The sequence below is a fragment of the Pogoniulus pusillus genome, chromosome 4, assembly GCF_015220805.1.
Source record: "Pogoniulus pusillus isolate bPogPus1 chromosome 4, bPogPus1.pri, whole genome shotgun sequence".
NCBI classification, from domain to species: Eukaryota; Metazoa; Chordata; class Aves; order Piciformes; family Lybiidae; genus Pogoniulus; species Pogoniulus pusillus.
The window spans coordinates 8,902,469-8,929,485 of NC_087267.1; the positions used below are offsets into that span (position 1 = coordinate 8,902,469).

Consider the following 27,017-nt stretch of genomic DNA (forward strand, 5'->3'; position numbering starts at 1 on the left):
AATGAGGGATACCATTCAAAAATAATGCTATATTTGCTTCGGTTTTTCACTTCTTCAGTCTAATAACTTTCTCATATATGCATTTTGAATAGCAAGCAGAATGGGTGATTTGTTAGATAGCTTCCCTGTTTTGTTAAAACTAAATCATGGCCCTTCCCTCCCATCAAAACTGCCATCTCACACAAGGGAGTATAAACACCTAGTTTTAAATATGACTCACTTTGATGATTGTACAAGTGTGCTAGATGATTGTTTTGAAGAGAAAATTGCTGTGACATCCCTAAACCAAACATAACCTGAATGGTTGGTTTAAATCTTTTAAGTATATAACTGTCTATACTTGTCCATCATACTCAATCTTGCTGAAAGTGGAGGACAGGGTTGAGGAACTGCTACTGCTTCACACATATGAAGAGTGAAAATAACAGATTTCTTCCTGTGGCAATCTTTTTATTTACTGCTAATTAAAACTGCTATAATTAAAAATTGCTACTAGTGGGTTAGAAACAGAAACTAGCAAGAGGACAGGTCATAATATAAATTACTTTCAGGCTTTAGCAGACATTAGTGATTAGTTTGTACTTGATACAGTTTTAATTTTTTTTAATATGAAGGTGCTACAAAACATGATTCTATAACCATCTTGTGAAAGGAATATTGGTTGTCTCAAAGCCTGAACCTTAGCTCTGCTCTTGAAGTCTTGGTTAAACCTAGCTACATCAGCTTGTAGGTACAAAGTCAGTAGATTTTTTATTTTTTTTTGCAGATTTATATGTGTTTATATTAGATGCGTGCACATATGTGATGGAGAAACACAAAAAGCACTAGTGAAGGTCACAGCAGTGTGTGTGTATTTTTCTTAGGGCAGAAATGCCTTTTCAGTAAGGTAAAACAAGGTTTTGCTTGCTCTAGAAACCACAATAGGAATTGTGGCTAGCCAGGACTAGCATTTATCTTGATTTTGTTTAGCAGGACATTATGTAAAGCGAGCTAGAAGTGGATAGTTAGCACCAAAAGAGGGGAAATCATCATATTTAAATGCTTGGAAGTGCCAGAGCTTACCCTGCAAGGCTTCTTTTCAGCAAGGTGCAGAGCACTGAAATAATCTATCCCTAGGATCAGCAGACAAGTTTTGTCTGTGCTTTTGTGGCTGTAGTTGGTTTCATGCTTCTGTACTCTTCCCTAGAAACTAATTCATTAGGGCTGGCTGCATTAGACGGACATCAGTGAAGACCTGAATTCCTTTCCGGTATATCCAAAGAAGTCAGTATTCTGGGTTAAACTTCATTTTCAACATTTTTATACATAATATCACAGTATTTGCCACAAACATGAAAACTACAAGGAAACCTTTCTGTCTTTCATATCTGAAATGTCCCATGAGGTGCTGGAAAGTGTCCAGAGAAGGGCGACAAAGCTGGTGAAGGGCCTGGAACACAAACCCTGTGAGGAGAGGCTGAGGGAGCTGGGGGTGTTTAGCCTGGAGAAGAGGAGGCTCAGGGGTGACCTCATTGCTGTCTACAACTACCTGAAGAGAGGCTGTAGCCAGGTGGGGGTTGGCCTCTTCTCTCTTGCAACCAGCAATAGAACAAGGGGACACAGCCTCAAGTTGTGCTGAGGGAGGTATGGGCTGGATGTTAGAGCGATTGGCATTGGAATGGGCTGCCCAGGGAGGTGGTGGAGTCACTGTCCCTGGAGGTGTTCAAGAAAAGACTGGATGAGGCCCTTGGTGCCATAGTCAAGTTGACTGGCTAGGGCTGGGTGCTAGGTTGGACTGGCTGATCTTGGAGGTCTCTTCCAACCTGGTTGATTCTATGATTCTGTGATTAATGCACTTCAGAGTGAAACTTCCTTGAAACCTGACTTCCACTGAACAAGCTTGAACAGAAGCAATATGCTCAGGATATTGCTAGCTTCTCGAGTACTCAATAGCCCCTTGCTGGTCCAAAACCTGGGATTTTGTGTTTGAGTAGAGAAAGGTGACCTTGTTTTTTGTTACAACCAGGTAAAGTAATCTCTGGGTGCATTATGTAACTTCTTTTAATTGCAAGATGGGGGTTTTGCCATGGAGATAATGAGACTCTTTGTATCTAACATGCAGGTTTTTTGTTGTTGTTTTGTTTAGTGGGAGATTTTGATAAGATCTGGCGTGAGCACTGCGAGGATGAGGAAACTCTATGTGAATATGCCGTGGCAATGAAAAACCTTGCAGATAACCACTGGGCAAAAACTTGTGAAGGAGAAGGCCGAATTGAATGGTGTTGCAGGTAAATCTTGATGTATTTGAAAGATGTACTTGCAGACTACTTCTTGCAATTAGTAAAAAAGCAAGGCTTAAACATATTTTTGCCTTTTTGCTGAAATTTATTATTTATTCTACAACATCTTAATGTTTTTATGCTTTCTAAACTGAATACCTTTTCACTGTTCCGACTAAGTAAATGGTTTGTGAAGTGTTTTGTTAGAAGTGACACTTTAAAAGTACCTTCAACAAACAGTTCCCCACATACACACACCTAATACTAAAGCTGTTTGTGAGTAAACCTTTGATTTTTTTTTTTCCATGCATTTGAACTGAGACTGAGCAAATGTATCGAGTTTGGTTTCTGTGTATAATAGTGGTGCTTAATTTCTAAGTTATAATCTGCTGCAACATATTATAAGCTCTGTGGAACCTGTTTTAAATAGCTTTTCAAGCTTAAGAGTCCTATAGGCCATAAACATATACTCCAATTTTTTTGAGTTATCCCAATTGAAATGTCATGAAACCATTGAGGAAATGCACTCACTCAGGATTCCTGCATACATTTGGTATCAGAGGTGAACCATGGAATCCATACAGCAAAATAATACTGTTGCAGTCTAATTAGGAAGATAATTTACCAGTGATCCTGCCTTTGGGAATTGCTTTAGACAAGCAAAAGTGATCTTGTGTGCCAGTCTAGGTCCTGCAGGTGAGTGTTGCAAAGTGCTGAGCAAAAGGCTTGCAAAGAACAGCAGATGGGGCATCAGTACATTGTAATACATTACATGGTTCTGAGCCCATACAATAAAAAGGAGAAATCATTGTGAAACAGTTGATCTAGAGTACATTCTGGTGGCAACTTGAGCTATTCTATGGCTTCTGGAAGTAGAGCAGGTAGTAACAAGCTGGTCTCTCATAATTTAAATATTTGAAAACCATTCCCTTATGTATCAGTCTAATATCCTTTAGCTTAAAAATATCCACACAGAGTCTTTCTTTATAGGCTCTTTTTCTGGACATGTTTTGTGTATCCTTGTCCCAGTAACAAGAGTGGTGAATCCTTTGTAAAGAATTCCAAACTTCCAATGGCCTTGTTAGGGCTAAATAAAAGAAATATTGAATGAGAGTTCACTGTAACCTCAATATACTGTTGACCTTGTTTGAGTTTTCTGTATTTTTTTGAAACCTATTTTTAAAGGGTTATTTATTGATGTGGCATTGATTTATGCTCGATTGTGATCCACAACTGCCTGTTTCTTTTTCACAGGCTTCCTCAGTTGCTAGCTGTCATCTTGTATTTGTACTTCTGTGGAAATGTTGATATTTGTGTTTCTTTTCACTAGATTACACTCTCCTGAATCATACTGAATTCTAATAGTGCCATTTCTTGCAGCATCTTTTCCCTCTTGCCCCAGATTGGCAGTATTTGCAGATCCGTTAAGAGGAGTACTGACTGTTCCCATGTTCAGGTTATCTGTGAAAAAACTTACTGTGCTGGACCTAAGGCATAATCCCACAGAACACACTGCTTGATGTATTTTTAGAAATTGATTGTCAGCTAATAGGTGAAACTAGGCCTGACTAATCAGAGAGCTTTGGGTAGAACTCAGAAAGAGAAGGAATGACTGTGGAAGAAGGGCAGGCAACTCAAGAAGTATACAAAGCTCTTGCAAGGATATGCAGAGAGAGAATTAACACCAAGTTCAACTAGAACTTAGTCTAGACAGTGTCATTAAAGAGAATAGAAAGTGCTTTTATAAGTATGTTAATAGTAAAAGAAGAGCTAGGAAGAATGTCCACCCACTACCCTTGGTATCCACTCAAGGGTACTTAAGGAGCTGGGAGATGTGCTTGCCAGGCCACTCACCATTATTCGTCAAAAGCCGTGGGTAACTGGGGAGGTCCTAGTTGACTGGAGGATAGCAGATGTGACACTCATCTAAAACAAGGGCCAGTCTGACCTTGGTGCTAGGAAAGATTATGAAACAGGTCATTCTGAATGCCATTAATGTAGCACTTACAAGATAAGCAGGCGATTAGGCCCAGTCAGCATGGGTTTATGAAAGGCAGGTCCTGTCTGACTAATCTGGTCTCCTTCTGCAATAGGGTGACCCAACTAGCAGATGAGGGAAAGGCCCTCATTGGACATTGTCTTCTGGACTTTGATAAAGTCTTTGACACTGCCTCCCACAGCATTTTCCTTCAGAAACTCACGGCACAAGGCTTGAATAAGTGCACTCTACACTGGATAAAAGTACTAGCTGGATGGCCTGGCCCAGAGTGGTGGTTAAATCTAATTATCACCCAGTCACTAGTGGTGTCCTCCAGGGTTCAGTGCTGGGGCCTGTCCTCTTCAATATCTTTATTAATGATCTGGATGAGGAGATTGAGTGCACCCTCAGTAAGTTTGCAGGTGACATCAAGCTGAGTGACTGTTGATCTGCTAGAGGATAGGGAAGCTTTACAGTGGGATCTGAACTGTTTAGACTGATGGGCCAAAGCTAATTGTATAAAGTTCAGCAAGGCCCTGCAAGGTCCTAAAACCTGTGTCACAACAACCCTATGATAAGCTACAGACTTGAGGATGTGTGTTTGGAAAGCTGCAACTCAGAGAGGAGTTGGGGGTATTGGTTGGTAGTTGACTGAATATGAGTCAGCAGTGTGCCCATGTGGCCAAGAAAGTCAATGGCATCCTGGCTTGTGTTGATAGTTCCCCGGAACCTTTCTTGCCCTGTTTGGAGACTGAACTGACATTGCTTCTCCTTCAGTCCTTGGGCATCTCTCCTCTTCCACAATTTGGCAAAAATGATGTTAATTGTAGAGAGGGGTGAGGAAAATTTGGATTAAAACTTCTTGCCCTAATAGATACAGGTTAGTGATCCCATAACTGGTATAAAAGGACTGGGCAACATTCAGCTGTTCTCCCCTTGCTTTCTTGTTATATCTTTAGAAAACAATACAGAGTAGCAAATTATATTTGGGAATTAACACTTTGGCTTCTCTTTCATTTATGTTATAAAACCTGTATGTCAAGCCAAAATAAGGTAAGATTATGTTTACCCTGAGAAATTGTCTTAACTCTTAATTTTCGCTGGCACAGGCAGGTTGGTGAACCTTTGTATGGACAGTGAATGCCAATCTGTTGTGGTTCTAGTTAGAACAAAATAAGCTGGACCAGCAGGTTTGCTTCTTTCTGTTTCCATTGCATCCATGTTAAGACTTGTGTTGACTTGGCTATTTTTTTAAAATAAGAAAAGCTGAAATCTGCACTTGTAACTGTCATGAAAGAGCACTATCTAGACTCGATCTTTTTTAATTATTTTTTACTTCTTCACAAGAAAACTGAAGAAAGAGTCTTGTTAATAGCAGGTGAATGCAGAACTATTTGGAAAAACTCGCAGAGAATAGATGTTAGAAGCTTATCTTAAAAATGGGATTTGCTGATAAGGACTCCTGTCAGTTGTCTACCTCTGCATTCATTATTAATCAGTACTTTCATTAACAATTTGCTAAAGTGTTTTTTAAATTTGCAAATGAGGACAAATAAAAGAATTTTCACTCTGAGAGTGGGATTAGAATTAACATTTAGTATAGTTAGCAACACTGTTATCAACTATACAAATGCAGACCAAGGAGTAATTGGTTGTGTCAGTCTCAGAAAAGCATTTGAATTCTTTAGCAGACCACAAGCTGAATATGAAGCAGTCATGGGATTCTTTTGAAATAAAGGCAAATATCATGCTGGAGATTGTTGACAAGATATGTAAATTGCTTCATTAAGTTTATTTAGCATTGCTCTTTACCTAAATACCATGTTGGCCATTGCATTAAAAAAAATAAGAGATCAACTGAACTCCAAGAAAGATAAATGATTAAAAAATCTGTTGGGTCTTTTTTTTCCCCCAATGCCTTGGGTTTTTTCTAGAGTTGTCTAGTCAAAAGAAGATGGCTGAGTAATCTCTTACAGGATCTTTGAGAACAGAAGGTCGCAGATAAAGCTGATTCTGTTTGAGTTTGCATAATTGAATGAATTCACATTTGAAATCTCTACTCTGAGAATCCTAGTGCCGAATAAAGGATTTCTTTACTTGAAGCTGTGTATGCATGACAATCACAAAACATTTTCCAATCCAGAGGAAACTATTCTGTGTTATAGGTATAATTAATGTGCGCAAGGACAGTTCAGAATTCTCCCTTTCTTGATTTTCTTTGGAAGTTGGGTGCTGGTGGCTTTCTTCTCAGGCCATCATCTCTGTCGACATTAATAAACTTCTTCCTCAATGTGTGGGAGGAGGGGAGAAATGTTTTACAGGCGTAGACCAGACTTCATTTCTCTGTACCTTCACTGAACTTCGATACTAGATTTTGGTGAGTAAATATTGTAAGGAACATAAGTCAAGCTCATCTCTTTCTCATTACAAAGCAGAGGAGGAGAGAGATGGACTGTGTCAGTTCTTAGCCTGTAAAACTGGCTGTTTGAAACCTTCAAGCATTCATAACAGCTATCAGAAACTTTTTCTGCCATAAGAAAAGCTGGCCACACCAGCTTTAATGTAGTTGCTCTTTATTACTTGACAAGAAGAACTACTGAGTCTTCTGAATTCACACCTTTTAAATTTCATACTATGTTTTTTTGTTACATTCCCCCCTTCTTTTATTTCCCCTAAATTTTCCTATGTATTCTATTGAAACCCTTGATTTTTGGTCACTATATTTGAAAATGAAGCTTCTCCCATTGTTGAAAAGTATTCAAAGATAAATATGTATTCACACTGGAACATCTTATGTGTATCCAGCCCAGATGGCAGAGCAGGAGGGTCAACTTGAGCAGGTTGCTTACTGTTTGAGATTTGAAGCAAGGAAAACAAATTTCACTGAGGAAATGCCTAGATGATTTCTTAAAATACTACTTCTTCAACAGCAAAGACCTGAACTAAACAATTAATCCATCTCTCTGCCAGCAGACTTAAACAGAAATGTTGCTTTTGCAGTTTTATGTAGATGGTAGCATTAGCTCAGGTAGCCTTTACATTACACAGTTCTTTACAAACAAACATGGTAATTGTAGAGATAATATTGTATCATCAAAGACTGAATGATTAAATGTCAGTTTTAAATGTCAGTTTTCAGATAATTAGGAGGTGCTGTGCTCATTATTTGATACAGTTAAGTGTAGACTCTTACATAACTGCATACTCAAAGCCACAGTGTGATCAATAATGGCTTTTAATGGCTATGAAATCAAACTTTGCTACATCAAGAAGCTACACAGAGTAAACTACAGAGTGTGTTGCTTCTGGTTAGCTACTGTGCACTCACAGCCCATCTGCTCACTGTTGCACCACAGTAGGTGTGAGGTCTGCTTCCATGAGGGCAGTACACAGCTATTCTTCAGCCTTGGAAGCCAAAAGGATAACAGGTAGGAATCTGCCAGAATCACTGTGACTTGAAAAGGGTATAAGATGGAGATAAGTCTCAATTGTAACAAGTGCAATATTTTGTTTGTTTGGTTGGGGTTTTTTTATGTCTGAGTAGGTGGATTTGTTTGGGTTCTTTACTTCCTTGTGGTACTGTAATGATATGTAGACTGGGATCTGAATGTGAAGAATTTTACCTAGTCTTGACCAGATCTGTGGCTCTGATCTCTATGTCCACCAGTGAAAACCCAGGAGCAGAAGATGCTTTTCCTCATATTTGACTTTGATAGTGTTTTGTGTGCAGACAAGGAAGGCAAGTTAAGGAGAACGTAGAATTGCAAGAACTCAGTTGATATGGTGGACAGGGGTAGAAAGAATAGTGAAAGTACTGATTTGATAAGGAAGAAATGGCTTCTTAGTGACAAGAATTATACTACACTTAACAAGCAGGTGGTTCTCCTCTACAGTAGGTCAGAAGTGTTAATTTGGGCAAGATACCAGCTTCTAGTCAGTTAAAAGATTGATAGCATCAATACTTGAGGAGAAAAAAACAGTACTTTCTGCCAAGGTTGTGAACTTACTGATGTGTTGACTTGCATGTCAGCTTCAATGGCAGTACAACACTATTTAAACTGCCATTGATTCTGAATGTTTTAAGAAATATAATGAGAAAAAGTAAAAATAGGTTGTGAGATGATAACAAAGTAGGAAGGAAGATGATAAACAGCTAGGAAAATTATAACCTTTTTTTTCTGAGTTTTATTTCTTAGACTACATGACACATTACTAAATTGCTCTTAACTGAGTATGTGCTTGTAAACAAGTAATAGCATATAGTGTGAAATATACTTTTATTAGCATAACAGCAATAATTGAATGTTTTTGTGGTGTTCTTTTCTGTTGACTGATATTCTTAATCTCTTTACATTAAATTACAAGCTCCTGCTACTTTAACTTAGTTAATTTTAGATTTTTTTGGCTTTCCATGCGTGCAGTCTCTAATGGATGAAGTTGATATTGTTTTGCCTTGCCTGTCTAGGTGTATTGCAGCCTGGATGGCTATTCATGCCTTTGCATGTGATCTTACTCCATTATGTTAAGGAGTAGATTTTATTTCTTCATTCCACTGGGCTTCTCTTCAGTCTAAAAAATAGCTTTGGTTACTCAGAAATAGTAACGAAGCTTGTTGGTTCTTACTGAGGAATGGTAACAAAACATGTTGATTATAAATCTAATGTCTACTGGGCTTATTTCTCATATAGCATGAGTTTTCTTCTCTAAGAATACTATCTGCTTTTTAGGCTTTTTATATTGAGTACAAGAATGCTTAGGGCCTGCTCAAATAAGTAAAACTTCATTGTGCTTTGAGTTTTAGGTCAGTTTTAATCATGAGGACTTGTAAGTATGTCAGGACAGAAATGTGTGCAGGATAACTTACTTTTTCCCTCTCATGGCAAGAGTAACCCGGACATGATGTGCCACTGTAACTATATTTACTGACACAAGGTGGTTATTTGCTACCATCTTGGAGTAAAGCAACTTCTGCCTGTACATCTTTGATAGTGTTTGTTTCCCTTTAAGAAGCACAAGTCAAATGACTTTTTTTTTCTTCACATACTGTATGATGGGGAGGCTGGATATATTTGGTGCTTGTATCACCAACCCATAGATAAGGCCTCTGTAGTCCAAGTCCTTGTCTCTCTGATTTAAATGCAACATTATACCAAAGCGTCCTTTCCTGAGTCTGTGATGTGAAATACTATGTTATCTTGATCTTGCTTTGTATAAGGTGTTATTAAACTACACCTGAATTTGTTTTCTGGAATGTCTTCTTCAAACCTCTGCAGCTTTGTTAGAGGAAAATTGAGTGTGTTTCAAGAAAGCATCATAAAATATGTTGTTATGAAAACATAATTCAAACAAGCACTATTTCTGTTAGACTTTCATGCAAATACTGAGTTGACACATCTAATTAAGAATACTGCTTTGTTCAGGGTGAGTCAGACTTCTTAATTTCACAGCAACAAATTATTTCCAATTCTAGTTCTGTTTCGTGGACAAATTTCAGGTTCTTTCAAACACAATGCTTGTTTTTTTTGTACACTGATGGGTACTACTGGCTGAAGTATGCAGGTGCAATTTAACTTTTTTGATACTGTTCATCAGTTTAAGCTGGTGAGGATTTCTGTTCAAGTATGACCAGATTATTTCGTTGTGGTTCCTATTAGCAAAATAGTTACGTACGGATTAAAAATTGAAAGCTAAAATAATCTTCCACAGTAATAACAGCCACTGCAGCTATCTGCTACTTAAAACCAATAAATGCTCTAGGCAACTGTAATTAAAGTTAAAAACTGTGGTATGTGAGCTATCCCATTAGCCAGGATTATGTTTCATTTCCCCCACATTTTGTCTTTACAAGATGCAGGTGATTCAAAAGCCTCTGCATTCATTACTCTTTGCACCTTAGTAGAGAACTGTGGTACTCAGGTGACAGCTGCAATGTATCATAGAATCAACCAGGTTGGAAGAGACCTCCAAGATCATCCAGTCCAACCTATCACCCAGCCCTATCCAGTCAACTAGACTATGGCACTAAGTGCCTCATCCAGTCTTTTCTTGAAGACCCCCAGGGACGATGCCTCCACCACCTCCCTGGGCAGCCCATTCCAATGGGAAATCACTCTCTCTGGGAGGAACTTCTTCCTAATATCCAGCCTATACCTAACTGGCACAACTTGAGACTGTGTCCCCTTGTTCTATTGCTGGTTACCTGGGAGAAGAGGCCACCCCCCACCTGGCTACAATGTCCCTTCAGGTAGTTGTAGACAGTAATAAGATCACCCCTGAGCCTCCTCTTCTCCAGGCTAGACAGGCCCAGCTCCCTCAACCTCTCCTCATAGGATTTGTGTTCCAGGCCCCTCACCAGCTTTGTTGCCCTTCTCTGGACATGTTCCACTAGCGTTGTTCTGACAAAACTTCTGTTTTTCCTACAGGTCTATCCAGACAGAACTATTTCAAATGTTTACTCAACTGTGACTTAAGGCCTAATTCTTGGAAATAAAACACCACTGATTTACCCCAGATTTGTTTAAAAGCTCACAGCACTCACATCTCTTAAACCTCTGTCTTCCTTCTTACCCACATTAATGATCAAAAGTAACACTTTGGTCTTCTAAGGAATTTCTCTTTTTGTCTTCTCAGTGTATGCCGAGAATATTTTCAGAATGGTGGTAAAAGAAAAGCGCTTGAGAAAGATGAAAAAAGAGCACTTCTTGCTTCTAAGACCACTCCAGCTTTAAATGTTCCCCAGACTCCTAAGATTGAAGATCCCTTGCCAGATGCTGGTTTGACAAATCATGAAGCTGTAACAGAAGAGTAAGTTTTACTTGTTTTCCAGACTTTTTTCCCCTCCTCTGTGTGATATGACTTACCTGGACATCTTTTCCCCATAATACATTAGATCAGCATTTTAAATAGCTAAGAAAGGGCATTTTCATGGCAGTATATACATTTCAAGAAATATTTGTGTTGTAGTATATTTTGGTGGATGCCATTAAAGATTTGCTTCATAATGACAACTTAGTAATTTCCATTTAAGTGTTGGAGTAATTTCTCTTCAGTATGTCATTGGCATGCAATGCAATTTATATTAAACCTTGAGGTGAAATAAGGGAGACGTTAATTAGGTTAGAACCTAATGGTTGTTCAGCACTGTTGAAAAGTCAATGGCTTATGTAAGTACCAAGTGCCAAATGTAAATATCAGAGTACTTAAAACTTTCTCTTCATAAATAATTGCAGAGAAACTCTTGATTCCAATTATACACTTCAAAAGCAATTTTGAATTATAGCCCTTGATTTTAAATGTGCTAGCTTTCTGTTGACTGGCTCTGTAGAAATTGTCGTATCCTTGAGGTATTTTCCTAACAACAGTTTTAATTTTGTTTTTGACCTTCACTCAAATGAGAAATGTATTTTTTGGCACTCAGGAGTAGCTTTATTATTTCAGTTACAGTCTCACTCTTTTTTGTTTTTTCTAAATGAAATGGATCATGTTTGTGGCCATTTCATGTGTGATGGGAAGAATGTTAGGATTTTACAAGTGTTATGGAATAATGAATGCATTATGATTAAATTTCACACTTATGACTTGCTTCATATTCTTTATAGACCTGATCTTACAACTGTCTGCAGTAGTGCAGTAGTGTAGTCTTTTTCCTGTTCTATGATTTTTTTTTTAGTTCTGTTATTGTAGCATATCTTCTGCAATCAGCATTTACTTTCCTACAAAAGCATGCTGAGAAATAAACTAGCATTATAAGCAGATGTCTGCCCTTACAAGCTGGTATCTTTTGTAGTTTCTCATGTTTGCAAAGTAACTTGTGAGAAGGCGTAAAGATTCCCAATGTCTGTGTAGATTAGAATCATAGAATCAGCCAGGTTGGAAGAGACCTTCAAGATCATCCAGTCCAACCTATCCCCCAGCCCCATCCAGTCAACTAGACCATAGTTATGTGCAGAATGAAAACATTTTCCTCGTTGTCCCATTATCACAAGACAAAACAGATGGTTCCAAAATGAAGGTATTGACTTCTTAGAAGCTGATTATCCCCAGAGACACTTTTCAGTCCTCATATTCTTAAGTCAGCCTCAAAATGAATACTTGATTTTTAAATGAGAATTGCTAGGTGCTTTGGCACAAAGGGCTGATGGGATAACCTTATAACCTCTCAATAATGCTAGCATTAGTTAATACACAATTTTAGCATTACTGTAAATAGAAGTTTGGCACTTCTTTAAAATCAATAGGTTTGATCATACACTGAAGCTGATTCATCTTCCAGCAGGAGGCCTTGTCATAATAAAGCACTGGCTCTCTCTTTACACATGCTCTGTCTTCATATTTTGTACAGTTTATAATGGCCATTGCAAAGCTAACTTCACAGGAGTTTCTTTTTGCTACCAGTAGTCTGTAGCCTTACCTTTTGTTCTGACCAGTGTATACAGAAAGTAGTTAACTGAGAAGTTTTTCTTAAATAATTGTAGGAATAATGATGATTTTTTAAACTTTTGTTCTTAAAACTTTAAAAATACACAAAACAATAAAGACATACCTGGTAAAGGCCAGAATTATATTATTTAGCTGAGTAAGCAAGAAATGCTGGTGAGGTTTTAGTAGCTGTACAGACTATATAGCATCAAGGCATAGCTCTTCTGTTACTGTACAGAAAAATCAAAATTCATTTTCTTCCTCTGTGCCTTATAGAAGAAACTGCAGTTTATAGAATCAAAATGAAAATGGATTGTGTATTGTACAAAGCATATTTCCCATTTCCCTCCGTGTGTGCATTGATCAGTTACTGAAGTCTGAATTTTCCTGAGATTTAGGTACAAGGGGTGTGGGGGAATCTCCTCCCTCACATACACTTGTTTGTGTGCTGCCACTCCATTGTGGTCTTGTAATGCTATAAATAAAAACGGTTGGACTGTCTAGAGGTATGGCTAAGCCTGTGACTTCTTGTTTTGCTTTAGTAAGTGTAAAGACAGTTTTGTTCTTCCCATATATAATAATTTCTCAAGTAGTATTAAAAACAGATTGCTTATGCAGGGACTCTGTCAGCACTTACCTTTACTGGCAAGCCATTGTAGAGAGGTTGTACTTTGTTAAAGAGCAAAGCTATCTTAGGAATGAGAAGTTTCAGAGGTAATAAAAAAAGATGCTGGAAGATAAGGGGAGAGAAGTAGGAAGCGTTCAGCCAGCTTTTAAAGGTGATGGTAGGAAACATAAGAGTCAGAAGTGTAAAGTTTACTGCAACTCAATCACTCACCTGCTTCAATGAACCTCTTTGCTGTTGCACACTTCTGTGGCAAAGTAACATTGATTATTATGAAGGTAACTAATGTGAGCAGTCGTTTTTTTTATGTATATTAAAAAAAAAAGTAATGTATTGTCCACAATGATTTCTTCCACCCTGGAATGAGTTCTTATGTCTCTAATGTTACAACTGCAGCTGTTATGAAGCTGGACATCAAAGTGGCTCAGTCTTGCAAGATAGAAGTGGCTGTTATCTACTGTTTAATAGTTCTTTCCTTCAATAAATTAGTCCCCTCTTTTGTTGTTCTTTTAAATGTTGTTTCTCCTTTTCCATCAAGTTAAGCAGCCTTACTTTTTGTCTGCAATGGTAAAAATCACAACTAAATCACAATCCATACCAGAAAGTTTGGATTCTTCTCAGGTGTTAGCTTGACTGTCTCTTAAGCTACAACCTAGCATTCCTTCTTTTATATGTATCAGAGCAGGCTAGACCTTTCCAACAGATATTTTTATGTATGGATTATTTTTTCTTGAGACATGCCAGTGTTACTACAGAGAATTGCATCTTCTTTATTCTGTTCTTCTTATAGCAGCATAAGGCTTCTGACTTTTTTTTCTCATCCCATACTTGGTAAATAACAGGGTAAAACTGTGAACTTAGGAGATCAGCACTGAAGGTGATTAATCTCAGAGATAAAATTACTTTCTTTATGGTCATATAACTGTTCTATTGCTGTGGACTTCCAAGAGAAAATGACATTTACCTGCACAACTGAATAATAGTGCATTTTTAAAGAGGGCTAACAGGGAGCTGCAGTCCATTTAGTAACGTTCTTGAAATAACCAAGTGTTGGATGTATTTAAAATGCACTCATATCCCAGGTTATGTACACTGCTTTAACAGCTCCTGGTGTATAATATTCCCACTTTTTCTGTCTGTACGCTACTGCATTCAAGAATCGTGGATTCAGGATGTACTTGGTGATTACATAGAGTGGTAAAGTACTTCCCTTGCTTGTTTTGACTGAAAGTCATTAGGAAATGTGATGGTTTGGGAGTTACCTCCCCCCCTGCCCCTCACTCTTATGAAATCACCCAGGCTAGACTCAACCAGCTAGAAGTTAAGGAATGAAGCTTTATATTTACAGCTTAGCACAATATACAAGCAGATATTTACAATATATCACAGCTATATACAGAAATATACAAGTTAAAGGTAATAGAGAAACACAACAATCCTCCCAGAAATCAGAGCCCCAGGAGGGGCTCCCAACCACCTTTCCACCCCTCTACCTTACCCCCAGAGTATACCTTATGTGCAAGTTGAGTTTGGAGGATCAGCAAGGGGGGTTAGAAGCACAAGGATTAGTTACATAGAAGCAGCCCAGGGAGAAACAGACTTCGACAGAGACACACGCACACACACTGTCTTTTCTATGGTTTTGTTGTTCTTTTTATACATCTCAGCAAGCCTATGAGTGAAGTAGACATCACCATTATTTCCTTTTTACAGCCTATAATCTAATTTTTCTCACTAAAATATTCCAATTAGCCTCAAATTAGCACAGGAAACAAGGATCATTATTGATGAATTGAGCAAGACTACATTTCAAAGCAATTGGGTCACTGATCAGTGATGGTTACCTGGATTATACAGTAACAGTTTCACTGAGGAATCTGACCTAAGAGTTACAGTTCTGAAAAAGTAGGTATCTGGGCCAGTGGTCTTCAGATCATCTGAACTGGTGGTCTTGTGCTCTCTGTATACATTCAGTGACTGAATCAAAGTGCTTCTGAAGAGCTTCAAAATTATTTCAGACACCTAACTGGGATCATCTCCCTACTGATAACTGGAAAACCAAGAATATCTACTGAGCAATTTATTGCACCTGGGGCAGCAAAACCTGACAAGCAACAGGAAGCCAAGATACGAGAATCTGAATCTCTGCTGCTTTTAAGGTTTCAAAGTATATTTGCATTGAACTTAGACTACAGAACTCCTTGGATGTGACACACCTGTCAGAGTAAATTTGCCCTGTATTCACAATGCCTTCAATTTGTTGTTGTTCATTAGTGTGGAAAAGGTTTCTGGCTTCTGCTCAGCTTTCCAGGAGTGTGGCCCAAAGCTGTAGAGGTCTGAAACAGTGTCCAGCTTCATCCAGTCAAAAATGATGCTGCAGACAAGAATGCAGGTTTTCTAAGAAATAAAGATTAACTATATCACAGTGTTTTTTCAGCCTACTGTAGCTGAAGTGGGCTCACTTAAATATTAGAGAATTCTGGGTTGTGCTGCTTAATTTTATTCTGCACAAGTATTTCACTAAACAACTGAAATGGCAAATATTAAGATCTCTAAAGGCTGTCACTATTTTATGGGATACTTTCTGTAGAGTGACATTGCCTCTTGTTTCCTGTAGTCCCCGTGCATCTCCTGTTAATCTGCTCACCTAGAATGGAGGCATATATGCAGACACATGTTCTTGTGCTTGAATGATCCACATAGAAGCAAATTACTTAACTGGCATGATCGTTCTGCTGAATGCAACAAAAACATCTCATGTTTCTCCAGCATATTCTAGGTGATGAATTTAGCAGGAGTATGGAGAGTCCAAATCTCCTTACTGTTGCTTAAAGATATTTTTTCCCCATGATGTTTCCTACTGCTTTGTTCCTGTTATAAGTAGAACCATGTCTGCTTTAACTCCCTTGGCCCTGCAGATCTGTTTCTGAAGGTTTTTGCAGTTATCTGCCTTTCTAGGGCTGAATCTTCCCAAAATAAAGATAAGTTATATTTTGGAGATGTCAAACATTTGCTACAGAGGCATGAAGCAACAAACAAACACAAACGACCAAAAATAAGCCTCAAACAAACAAAACCATAGCATATAGTTGTCAAAGCTATAAGCTTGCTTTTATTTACCCTAATTTTAAATGTTGAGTATTCCAAGGTCTTACAGATCATGATGGCAAATTGTAGATGCATCCCTGTAAATGATCCAATAGCAAGAACTCAAACTGGATGGTAGTGGTACTATGTTTTGATATGTGGGTTCTCTTTTTTAAAGAACAGGCAAAGGTAAAGTCTATACTGTTGAACAGTTTTCAACCTCAGCATTTACTGATTTGTTGCAGCTGCAAAGAAATGAACACAAAAACTTCCAAATTCAGACTGTGAGGAAAATAAACTAAAGAACAGTGTGCTTGGTTGTAGGATATGTTCAATAGCTGAGGCCTTGATATTAGTGATAATAGTGCAACACTGAAATTCCAATTCTTTCAAGAGGAACAGTGTATCAGATTAACCGAAGTGCCCAGATAAAGCAAAGCACTTAAATGACAAGGAGAGAGCTGACTGCCAGCACTTCTGAACAGGTACTTTGACCTTACCTAATGCTATGTCGTATATGTGAATAGAGTTAAATGCAATCGGTGGCCAGCCACAAGTGGTGTTCCCCAGGGCTCAGTGTGGGGGTTTGTTCTCTATTAACATCTCTTTCAATAACCTGGATGAGGGGATTGATTGCACCCTCAGTAAGGTTGCAGATGACACAAAGTTAGGAAGAAATGTTGATTTGTTCAAGGGTAGAAAGGCTCTACAGAGGGACCTTGACAGGCTAGATTGGTGGGCCAAGGGCAGTTGTATGAGATTTAACAAGGCCAGGTATTGAGTCCTGTGCCTGAGTCACAACAACCCCATGCAACACTGCGGGCTTAGGGCAGAGTGGCTGCAAAGCTGCCCTGCAGAGAAAGACTTGTAGGGCGTTAACTGACAGCTGAGTATGAGCCAGCAGTATGCTGAGGTGGCCAGGAAGGATGCCAGCATCCTGACCTGTATCAGCAGTAGTGTGACCAGCACCTCCATTCCTGGAGGTATTCAGAAGACACAGAGATGAAGTGCTAAGGGACATGGTTTATCACCAGGCTTGGTAAAGTTAGATAGTAGTTGGACCTAAAGGTCTTTTCCTACTGAAATGGTTTTCTGATTCTGAATATCCTGCTAACTGCCATAGTCATGAAGAAAACAACTGTGGTTGCAAATTGAAGACCACAAATATTCCTCTAGGCACTGGTTAAGGAGAAGAAAATAATGTTTTCAGAGGCAAGGTCACTATCCTCAAAAGCTGCTAGGCTTTCTTTTTCCTCTTTTCTTTCTTAAGCTATATACTTAGAGAAGAATGATGTCTTCATCTTCGTAAAGGCATGTCATATAAGTTTTGTAGCTGATCACAGGTGATGTTGGAACTTGCCAAGGAAAGACAAGTAAGAAGATATGTCAGCCTCTAGCATATATTCTGCTGTGCTGTAATGGGATCTTCCAGCAGACAGTACAAAAAATTGTCTTTATTTCTTCGATCTGCTGTTTTCTTTCTTATCTCCCACTGGGGGATTTTCACCCCCAGGAAATTTTTCTGAACATGGTTGGGAAGATGATGGGCCAATTATTTGGTGTGCTTGTTTTTTGTCTGGTTTGTTTCATTTTTCATGACATTCTGGAAGTGAAGTAATAAAGTATCCTCAGCAATCTGTCAACCTTTTTCTATCAGCCCAAGTATAAGTCATGACTTACCTAATTATTCCCTTCCCTACTTTGTTTTTTCAGTCACTCACCTTTTGTTGTTTGGTAGCACAATTAAATATTTAGCATTAAATTCATTGGCCTTCCTGTCTATAATTTTGTCTTGAATAGTAAGGTCATTGCAGAGTGACAGAGAAAGAGACAGACTTTGAGATTACAAAAATGCTCTCCAGAATTCTTATGAAATAAAATGTATTTTATGAGTACTTCAGAAGTGTGCTGATTAGAACTCCTTCTTTCTAAACTGTGTGGATATATTTGACTATTTCTCATTAAAAAGCTTTTGGATACTCCAGAGTTAAATGGATTGCCTGGCATGGCATGGACTGTTTTTCACAAGTAATTTTGAGGGAAAACTTCAGTTCATGTGGATATTTGGAATAACTTCCTCATAACTTGAGCAGTCAGTTTGTGACTCTTCATGCACTGATCTAATTGTTTCATATCATCCGCTGAAACTAGAACTGGAGCAAATCTCCAGCACTCATTAAAAAAATTAGCTAACATAAAGCAGTTGAACTATTTTACAGTTTTTGTAGGAAATAACTAAATGGGGGCAGGGGGTAATTGCCTTTGTTTTTTTTTACCTAGAAATACCATTGTATCCTTTTGTGTTTATGGCATTTTGGCAGTTATTGCACTTGACTTCAGATGCCACTTAAAATGGGACTTGAAAGTAGGTGGGTCATAGTGACTCTTCCACTTGAGAACCATCTGCTTTACTTTTGGAGCTGAGTTCTCTGGGTATCCCAGTAATTCAAATAGGGCATTTACTCTGAGTCATTACTCTGGTGCTCTGAGAAATGTTTTGCATTAGTTATTGGATATTGTAATTCAGAATATCATTTCAAAAGTAACATTTGATGAAACTGAATTTTTGCTGCTTCTTAGATTACTCCACTCCTTGGGGAAGATCAGATTACTTGATGTTGGTAGCTGCTTTAACCCATTTCTGAAGTTTGAAGAATTTCTGACAGTTGGCATAGATATTGTTCCAGCTGTTGAGGTATGTAATGTTTGAATTTAATGCATATTTGCTCCTCAGGTGTTCTAGAATGCTTCAAAATGACTGTGTAGAGAAGAAAGAGAGTGTATGTTCTAAATATCTGCTTTAATAGGAACTGTGGCCCTCCTATTATACCCTTTCCCATGAACAGGCTCTAAAATGTAGTTGTGTTTTGTTTTTAAAATCTCATGACTGTTTTTCCAAGTTACAGCTTTATTGTGCATTTGTGAAAATTCAGATTTGAAAGTAGGGTCTGTTTAGATATAATGAGGGCTATTCTTGAAAAAAATCTGAGCCAGATCAATTGCTTTGTAAAGCAGTTCCATATTAGTTTAATTAAAACACAAAATAAAACCCTTAAGAGTGGACATCACCTTGTCCATTTTAAAGAATAGGCATTGGATGCTCGGCCATGATTGCTTTCCATCACGTAAAAGGCTGTAGGGTGTCTGCATAGGGATGTTGAGCATGACACAGGATGTAAAGGAGGCTTATAGGACTGAAGTAGCAGCCTATGGCATTCAAAATGGTAATACATGACAAGTAAACTTCAGCTAAGATACATAGATATTGGGTGTCTAGGTCTGGGGTTCTGACCTTTGTGGGCTGTGTTGACTAGCTCTTCAGTGATTGTAATGGGAGTCTAGACACCTGAAGTTACATGAGCTGAATCTAACTGTTATTTTTAGGGTATGCATAGCCAACGTTTTGCTGTCTATCTACTCTTATTTTGCTCTTTTCATAACAAAATTACTTCTGTTCTCATGAAAATCAATTTAAATATGCAGTGACTTCTGTGGATGTAAAGGAGGAATAGCAGTAATCCAGGCCAGACAACAGCACACAGTACATGATTTTCTGTGTACTAACCAATTCTTCAGGCTCTCCATACTAGGAAAAGAGAAGATAATTGATTTCTTGTCACCTGGCATAGTGCTGTAGTTTGACAGGAACTCCCTAAAGCACTACTGTAGAGATCAAAGCAGTTACTGTGAGGCCTGTCTTAGGCTGACCATCTTCTCTTACTTGCATTCTCTTGGTTACTTTGCTGTGTCCTGGGCACCTTGAAACCTCTCTAGAAAGCATTCTTGGGTGTGATGCTGAGTACTGTTTGTGCGTTCAGACGCATCTGCTACAATAAGCTTAGGCCCACCTCCAAAACAGACTTCATAAGCTGTGATGTGTTCAAGATGACTACTTTTGGCTGCACCTCCACCATGACCTCCTGAATAAATTAATCTTCAGGCCAGCAGTTGCCTAGGATGATACAAGATTTCAAAATAACAGCCAGAGGGCTCTTGCAGTAGTTAATATTGTCTTCTGACCTAAACCACTGATCTGATAACTTAGTGGTAGAAGCTGAAAATAGAAGAACTGATGAAATCTTCTGATTTAGCAGGTCTTTTAGGTAAGATACCAAGATACTTTCTGAAATGTATTTAAGCATAGAGGCTTCTTAGGAAGTCAGATTCATGAATAATGTTGAGCAAAGGATTAAATAATTCCTTCTTTAGAAGAAAACAGATTCACCCACTTTCTGCATATAGAAATTTTGTGGATGGATAGACTAAGTGGGTGAGTAACACATTTCATCTAATTTGAGAAATAAGAAGGATGGAGATGTGAGAAACTAGAAGAGTTGAAATCTTAGTTATGTAATTGGAAAGAATTGATGTCTTCAAAATATTTAGAATCTTTGTTTAATAGAGAATGTAAACTTTAAGAGATGTGAATATGGAAATACATTTCCATCAAAAGGTTTTGTTTTGAGGTGGAGGTGAACTGCAGCCAGAGAAGATTAGTACTCTATTTAGTGTTGTTCACTCATTTTCAGTGTCTTTGTGTAAGGTACATTATGGGTAAACATGCAAGATTAGAAACTAGGAGGAGGAAAACTGAAACTGGGATAAGCAGAACAGGTTCCTTCTTGACTCGGTGTTTTGTTGGCTGTTCTTTCAAACTTTCAGGTTGTAACATAGATATTCCAGAGCACAATTGGCAGTAGTTACTATCTTAGAGGAGTTTAATTTATGTTACAAACAACAACAAAGGGTCGAGTATAGCAAAATTGGCATGAAGGGAGAATCTCCACTTTGAGAAAATCTAAATACAGTTTCCTACCGCTGCAAAACATACTGAATGTGCCACAGTTGCTGTGTTGGGGTAACTGTAGTCTGAAACAAGAATACTGGAATTAAAATCAGAATAAACGAGTAGGAATATATCAGTGGATACACTGAAATATGTCTGCTGTTTCATTGTCTAGAATAACTGTAACAGTAGTTCAAGATTTATATATCTAGAGTTCAGTAGCAATTTCCAGTTCAGCATTTTTGTTCTAAAGCTGCCTGTAGAGTTCAGATTCCATTGAAACATACTTTCATTCTGAAAGTGTCATTAATGTTATTTCTAATTTACTGTGTTATTTTTCACTACTAAGAAATACTTGCACTCTAATTTTTTTTCAACTGTGTATGTATAACATGTTAACTTTTGAAGACTTCAAAGTAAAGTTAGTAGGTTACTCTGAAAAATTACTCCTCAAAGCCCTTTTACTGGAGGATACAATGGCTAGCCATATGTGTTAAATTGTTGTTTTAGATCGATTTATTAGCAGGAGAAGTGTTCATCAGATTTGACATTTCCTGAAGATAGCAGAGAGTTTCTCATTGATTTTCTGTGGATTTGACTTGTATTTGCTCTGAAAACTAACCTTGATTTTTTTTATTTTTTTGTTGTTTTGTTCTAATGCTTTCTTTATTTTACCAGAGTGTATACAAATGTGACTTCTTAAATCTTCAAATTCAGCAACCTCTCCAGCTGGCACAAGATGCTATAGATGCCTTTCTTAAGCAACTGAAAAATCCTATTGATTCTCTACCTGGAGAACTGTTCCATGTTGTCGTTTTCTCACTCCTGCTTTCTTATTTTCCATCACCCTATCAACGATGGATATGCTGCAAGAAGGCCCATGAACTTCTCGTATTAAATGGCTTGTTGCTTGTCATAACTCCTGATTCATCTCATCAGAATCGCCGGGCTATGATGATGAAGAGCTGGAAAATTGCCATAGAGTCTTTGGGTTTTAAACGCTTCAAGTATTCCAAGTTTTCTCATATGCACCTGATGGCATTTAGGAAAACTTCCCTGCAAACAACAAGTGACTTGGTTAGCAGGAACTACCCAGGAATGTTGTACATCCCACAGGATTTCAACAGTATAGAGGATGAGGAGTATTCAAACACTTCCTGCTATGTTCGATCAGATACAGAAGATGAACAGCTAGCTTACGGTTTCCTGGAGCTACCTGATGCTCCTTATGACTCAGACTCTGGAGAAAGCCAGTCTAGTTCAATTCCTTTCTATGAGCTAGAAGATCCTATACTGCTTTTAAGTTAATGTAATCGTTGAAATGCCCTTTCAGTCAAACCTCTTGCTTAACTAATTTTGCTATACTAACATGGGCTCAACACACAAAAATGGTTTGCATAAAGAAAATGCAAAGGTTTACAGAGTTTGCTATTTTTTTCTACTTTTGAATTTTAAAATTTATTCTTGTATGGAAGTGAAAAAAATAGAAGTTTTATGCAAATGACTCATGTCATAGCATAAATTGATGTTACTTTCTTTAGATGTGTATCACTAATTTTTTTTTCAGAGAGGTACCATTCTTTTCTTTAGTGCTGTGAAGTGTGAATTCTATTTAATTTGGTAAACGTTGTTTTGATATTTTAACCAAATGTGGTTGAGCTTAAGGCACTGGAGTTGGTGGGATTCTGAGAAGTATATGTAGGAAGAAATAATTTGCACTTTAAGTAAAATGTGCAGATAGGTTAAGACACGTTGTCACACATGTCCCTTTTTATGGAACAAAACTTCTTTTCCCAAATTTGTTTCATTCTCGTTGAGCCTGGGCTGGAGAAACTGTAGTACTTGCACATTTGATTCTTTTTATTGCAGCCCTCTGGAGACAACATCAAACTGAGAACACCAAAAGACTGGAATATTAATCCATAGTTATACATACTGTGTAATTTTGTTGCATAAATGGCAGTTAGACATGAAATTTCTGAAGAGGCTATCCCTGCCCTGAAAGGTATGGTACATCTAAACAATTATGTCTCACTTGAAAACTGGAACATGATTTTGCAGTCTCCATAAGCATACAAGCACTGACAAATAACAGTATTTCCCCAACGATGGCATTGTGTGTTCTTTCCAAACCCTGGGTTTGGGGAACGGGGTCAGTTTTGTTGTGTTTTAAAGCAGTTTTTTTAATTAATTTTAAAAACAAATAGCCTTTTTCTTTAATTGTCCTTATTTGTAGACCTCCCAAGTTACATAGTAACCACAGACCAATTTTGTAAGAAAGAATATTACATTAACTAAGTTTTCCAAGATTACACATTGCACAAAGCCATGTATCAGACCACACAAGCAAATTTAATGTACAACATTTATTTATCTAGACCCAAAAATCTTCTGTTTAGTTAAATAAAAACTCCATCTGAAGACTGGACTGCAGTGTAAGGAGGTGGAGCAGAAAGTTTACACCTACTAAAGGTTGGGTTGTTTGTGTTTTTTTTAAGTTGTGTAATAAAAATCTGTGAGGTTTTGCAGGTGAAAATTAAAATGGAAAGAAAAAGGCAATTCTATTCAGTGGTAAAAATAGAGGATTCATTATTAGTTTAGCTAGGGTTTCCCTCTACTTAAAGGCCAGAATTTTCAGATTTGTGTGTTAGGCTGTTAAATCCATACATAAGTGCCTAATAAAAAATGGTTCAAACTAGGTGCCACGTCATGATTTTAAAGGCTGACTTCACCAAAATGGTAGAAAATACAAGTTTCACAGGTGGGTGTGACAAACTACACCTTACATCATGTTAACATACTATGTTGTATTTGTAATACAGAAGTTTCCAGATAACTGAGGTTGTAGGGTGGACTTCAGTGGTTGCTACAAAAATAAAGCTTACTCCTTCCATTCAAGCTTTGCACTGAAAGTGTTGCAGTCTGACCTACCTGTTTCTCTTTTAGAGTTTCCTACAGAAAGTTGTTCTACAGTGATCCAGCTTATGCTGGACTGCAATGCTTTATTCCTTAACACAACCTTTTTGTGTATGTCTTAAATTTAGAGCACGCCCCAATGTCCAATTCACATTTGTTGTTTAATCTGATATATACAAACCAAACATTCTGATGTGGTCTGGGGAGAAACAAAACCAAAACATGTTTAGACATAAAAGTATCATGGTTGTTCAGAGAGTACTTCTCGAATGAAATGTACGATGGTTTAAAGGCAGTATTTGCAACCAGTGGTTTACCACTTCACTTTCACTAAAATATTTGTCATTCAAAGCCCTTCTTCTTCCCACTTAACTACTGAGTCCATGTGCTCATGTTGAAGATAAAATACTGGTGCTATAAATGCAATTGTTTATGGAAACTTAATCTGTGTGTACTTCAAAGTGTACTTAACATTTTGACTGATACTCCTTCTAAAAAAAATTATATGCCATCTAACATTTTGGCTGATGCAAATTGGTTTGTGATTCACACACCAAAAAAAAAAAAAAAGACAATTCAGACCCAAGATTTATCCCCTAAAATACTTAAAATATCAACACTTCAAATTTAAGCTTTTTGGCAGGCTGGTAACACCATTGCCTTTGTGGTTAAGGGGCCCGAGGTTTAGAACAACTTGTTTTTCTTGCTGCTATTTTTGGGTTTGTTTTGTTTTCTTTGGGGTTTGTTTTTGTTGGGTTTTTTTTTCCTCAGGACAGCAGATTGCGTTGGAGGAAGAAAGTGGGATGTACTGATTGACACTTCCCTGAACAATAAAGTGGTGATATCAGCAGTTGTTGGGTAGTACACTTTGGTGCAAGGAGAATGTTTCTGTCATGAAATACTTGAAAATTATGCCTGTGCAAGAGATCTCTTGTTCTTAAGGTTCTGGAGAGGAAAAGGAGGGGTGAAACAGTGTATTTGCGTTTCTGTTGTCTTTACATCACTACTTTTTTGTGAACAAAGCACATTTATTAAATAAAAAAAAAATATCCTGAATACCTTTTAAAAATTGTTTCTTTGGAGTACAAATGTCCATTTTCTCTTCCTGTGCAACTGATTTATGCTGAAATCCAGTATAACCAATGCATAGTTTTTTTATTTACGGGAGAGGGGGGGAAAGAAGTAATTCGATTTATTTTATGAACAATTACAGTGAAGATGTTAAATTTGGTACTTCGGTTTCAGCTTCCACATTTCAGTTGTGACCTTTGCTTTATGGAAGGGGTCTTGGAGGTCATTCTGCCCCTGTACTCTGCACTGGTTAGACCACACCTTGAGTACTGTGTTCAGTTCTGGGCCCCCCAGTTTAGGAGGGACACTGAGATGCTTGAGCGTGTCCAGAGAAGGGCGACGAGGCTGGTGAGAGGCCTTGAGCACAGCCCTACAAGGAGAGGCTGAGGGAGCTGGGATTGTTTAGCCTGGAGAAGAGGAGGCTCAGGGGTGACCTTATTGCTGTCTGCAACTACCTGAGGGGTGGTTGTGGCCAGGGGGAGGTTGCTCTCTTCTCTCAGGTGGCCAGCGCCAGAACGAGAGGACACAGCCTCAGGCTGCGCCAGGGGAGATTTAGGCTTGAGGTGAAGAGAAAGTTCTTCACTGAGAGAGTCATTGGACACTGGAATGGGCTGCCCGGGGAGGTGGTGGAGTCGCCGTCCCTGGGGCACTTCAAGGCAAGGTTGGACGTGGCACTTGGTGCCATGGTCTAGCCTTGAGCTCTGTGGAAAAGAGTTGGACTTGATGATCTGTGAGGTCTCTTCCAACCCTGATGATACTGTGAGTTCTTTCAGTTGAGCCCGCATGGTGTTTTTTACCTGCCTATTTATGACGCAGCCACCTCCTAATGCAGTTTCTCTTTCTAGATGTTCTTAATTGCTCCTCTACTGCCCTGAAATACCTTTGCAGCAGTGATGTATGTTGGCCCTTTGGGGTCCTTGGTGTGTTTTTCTACACAGTATTCTGCTCTCTTCCTTGGCAGTGATGTCACAGCTGTTCCCAGTATTGCTTTCTGCAGAATCTTTCTCTCCTTTTCTGCTTCAGGGAGACTTTGTCAACTCGCTTTAAAAGTGTAATCATTCAAAGTCGTTGTAATTGTATCTCCATGAGTCGGCAGAATACCTGTGCGCTCTGATCCTTTTTCCCTGTTTGTGAATCTGTCTGGAGAAAGATAGACTGCCACAGCTGATGTCAGTCAGCCCTAGTGCTTCTTGAGGAGGGAGGGTGAAGTGGGGGTTGTGATGGAGGGATTAAAGGAAGGTAGGATGGGCCAGCGCTCTTGCACTTCAAAGAGCCTCCGTGCAGTAAGTGTCTAAACTTTCAAAGTCCAACTCTACCCTTGTTTTGCCCACTTAAGCACTGGACCTATTAGCAGACAGAAACTTCCCGATCTTGCCCATCAGCCTGCAGGGACCAATACGAAACATGCATTTCCAGCGCAAAGCCTGATACGACACAGGTGGCCCAGGACATGCTCTCTGTGTGATACAAGGGTGGTCAAAACTGGGAAGCATATCAGACTAAGACTCCTTTCTTGAGTAGCGTCCTGCTCTCAGGTGATGAGGAAGGCTAAAGAGTATTCAGTCTGCCTTGCAGTGCTATTGGAAACACAACATTGTTCTGCTGAGCACCAGTGTTTCTAAATTCTAGTTTGGGTTTTTTGATGGGTTTATTTTGGGGTGGGGTTTGTGTTTTGGGGTGGGTTGGTGGTGTTTTGGTTTGGCTTTTTGTTTTGTTTTATTTTGTTAGGGTTTTCTTGCCCTTTCTTTTTTTTTTTGGGGGGGGGGGAGGGGCGGCAGGATGTAGTGTTATTTTGTGTTGTTATTTCTTTCATTCTTCCTGCCTATTCCCCCTGGATTTTGTAACGGGAACGGGTGGGGAGCACGATTTCACTCCTGC

The 27,017-nt window shown here is 38.5% G+C and overlaps 1 protein-coding gene across 1 annotated transcript in view; it reads left to right on the forward strand.

Moving 5' to 3' along the window:
- The window catches only part of BMT2 (base methyltransferase of 25S rRNA 2 homolog), a 36,263-nt gene extending 11,126 nt beyond the window's left edge, over positions 1-25,137 (forward strand). The window contains exons 2-5 of the mRNA XM_064142110.1: positions 2,126-2,267; positions 10,867-11,040; positions 18,947-19,061; positions 21,831-25,137. Of these exons, the coding sequence (XP_063998180.1) occupies positions 2,126-2,267; positions 10,867-11,040; positions 18,947-19,061; positions 21,831-22,460 (1,061 nt within the window). The 3' untranslated portion in view covers positions 22,461-25,137. The remainder of the gene's footprint in view (positions 1-2,125; positions 2,268-10,866; positions 11,041-18,946; positions 19,062-21,830) is intronic.
- The last annotated feature ends 1,880 nt before the right edge of the window (positions 25,138-27,017 follow it).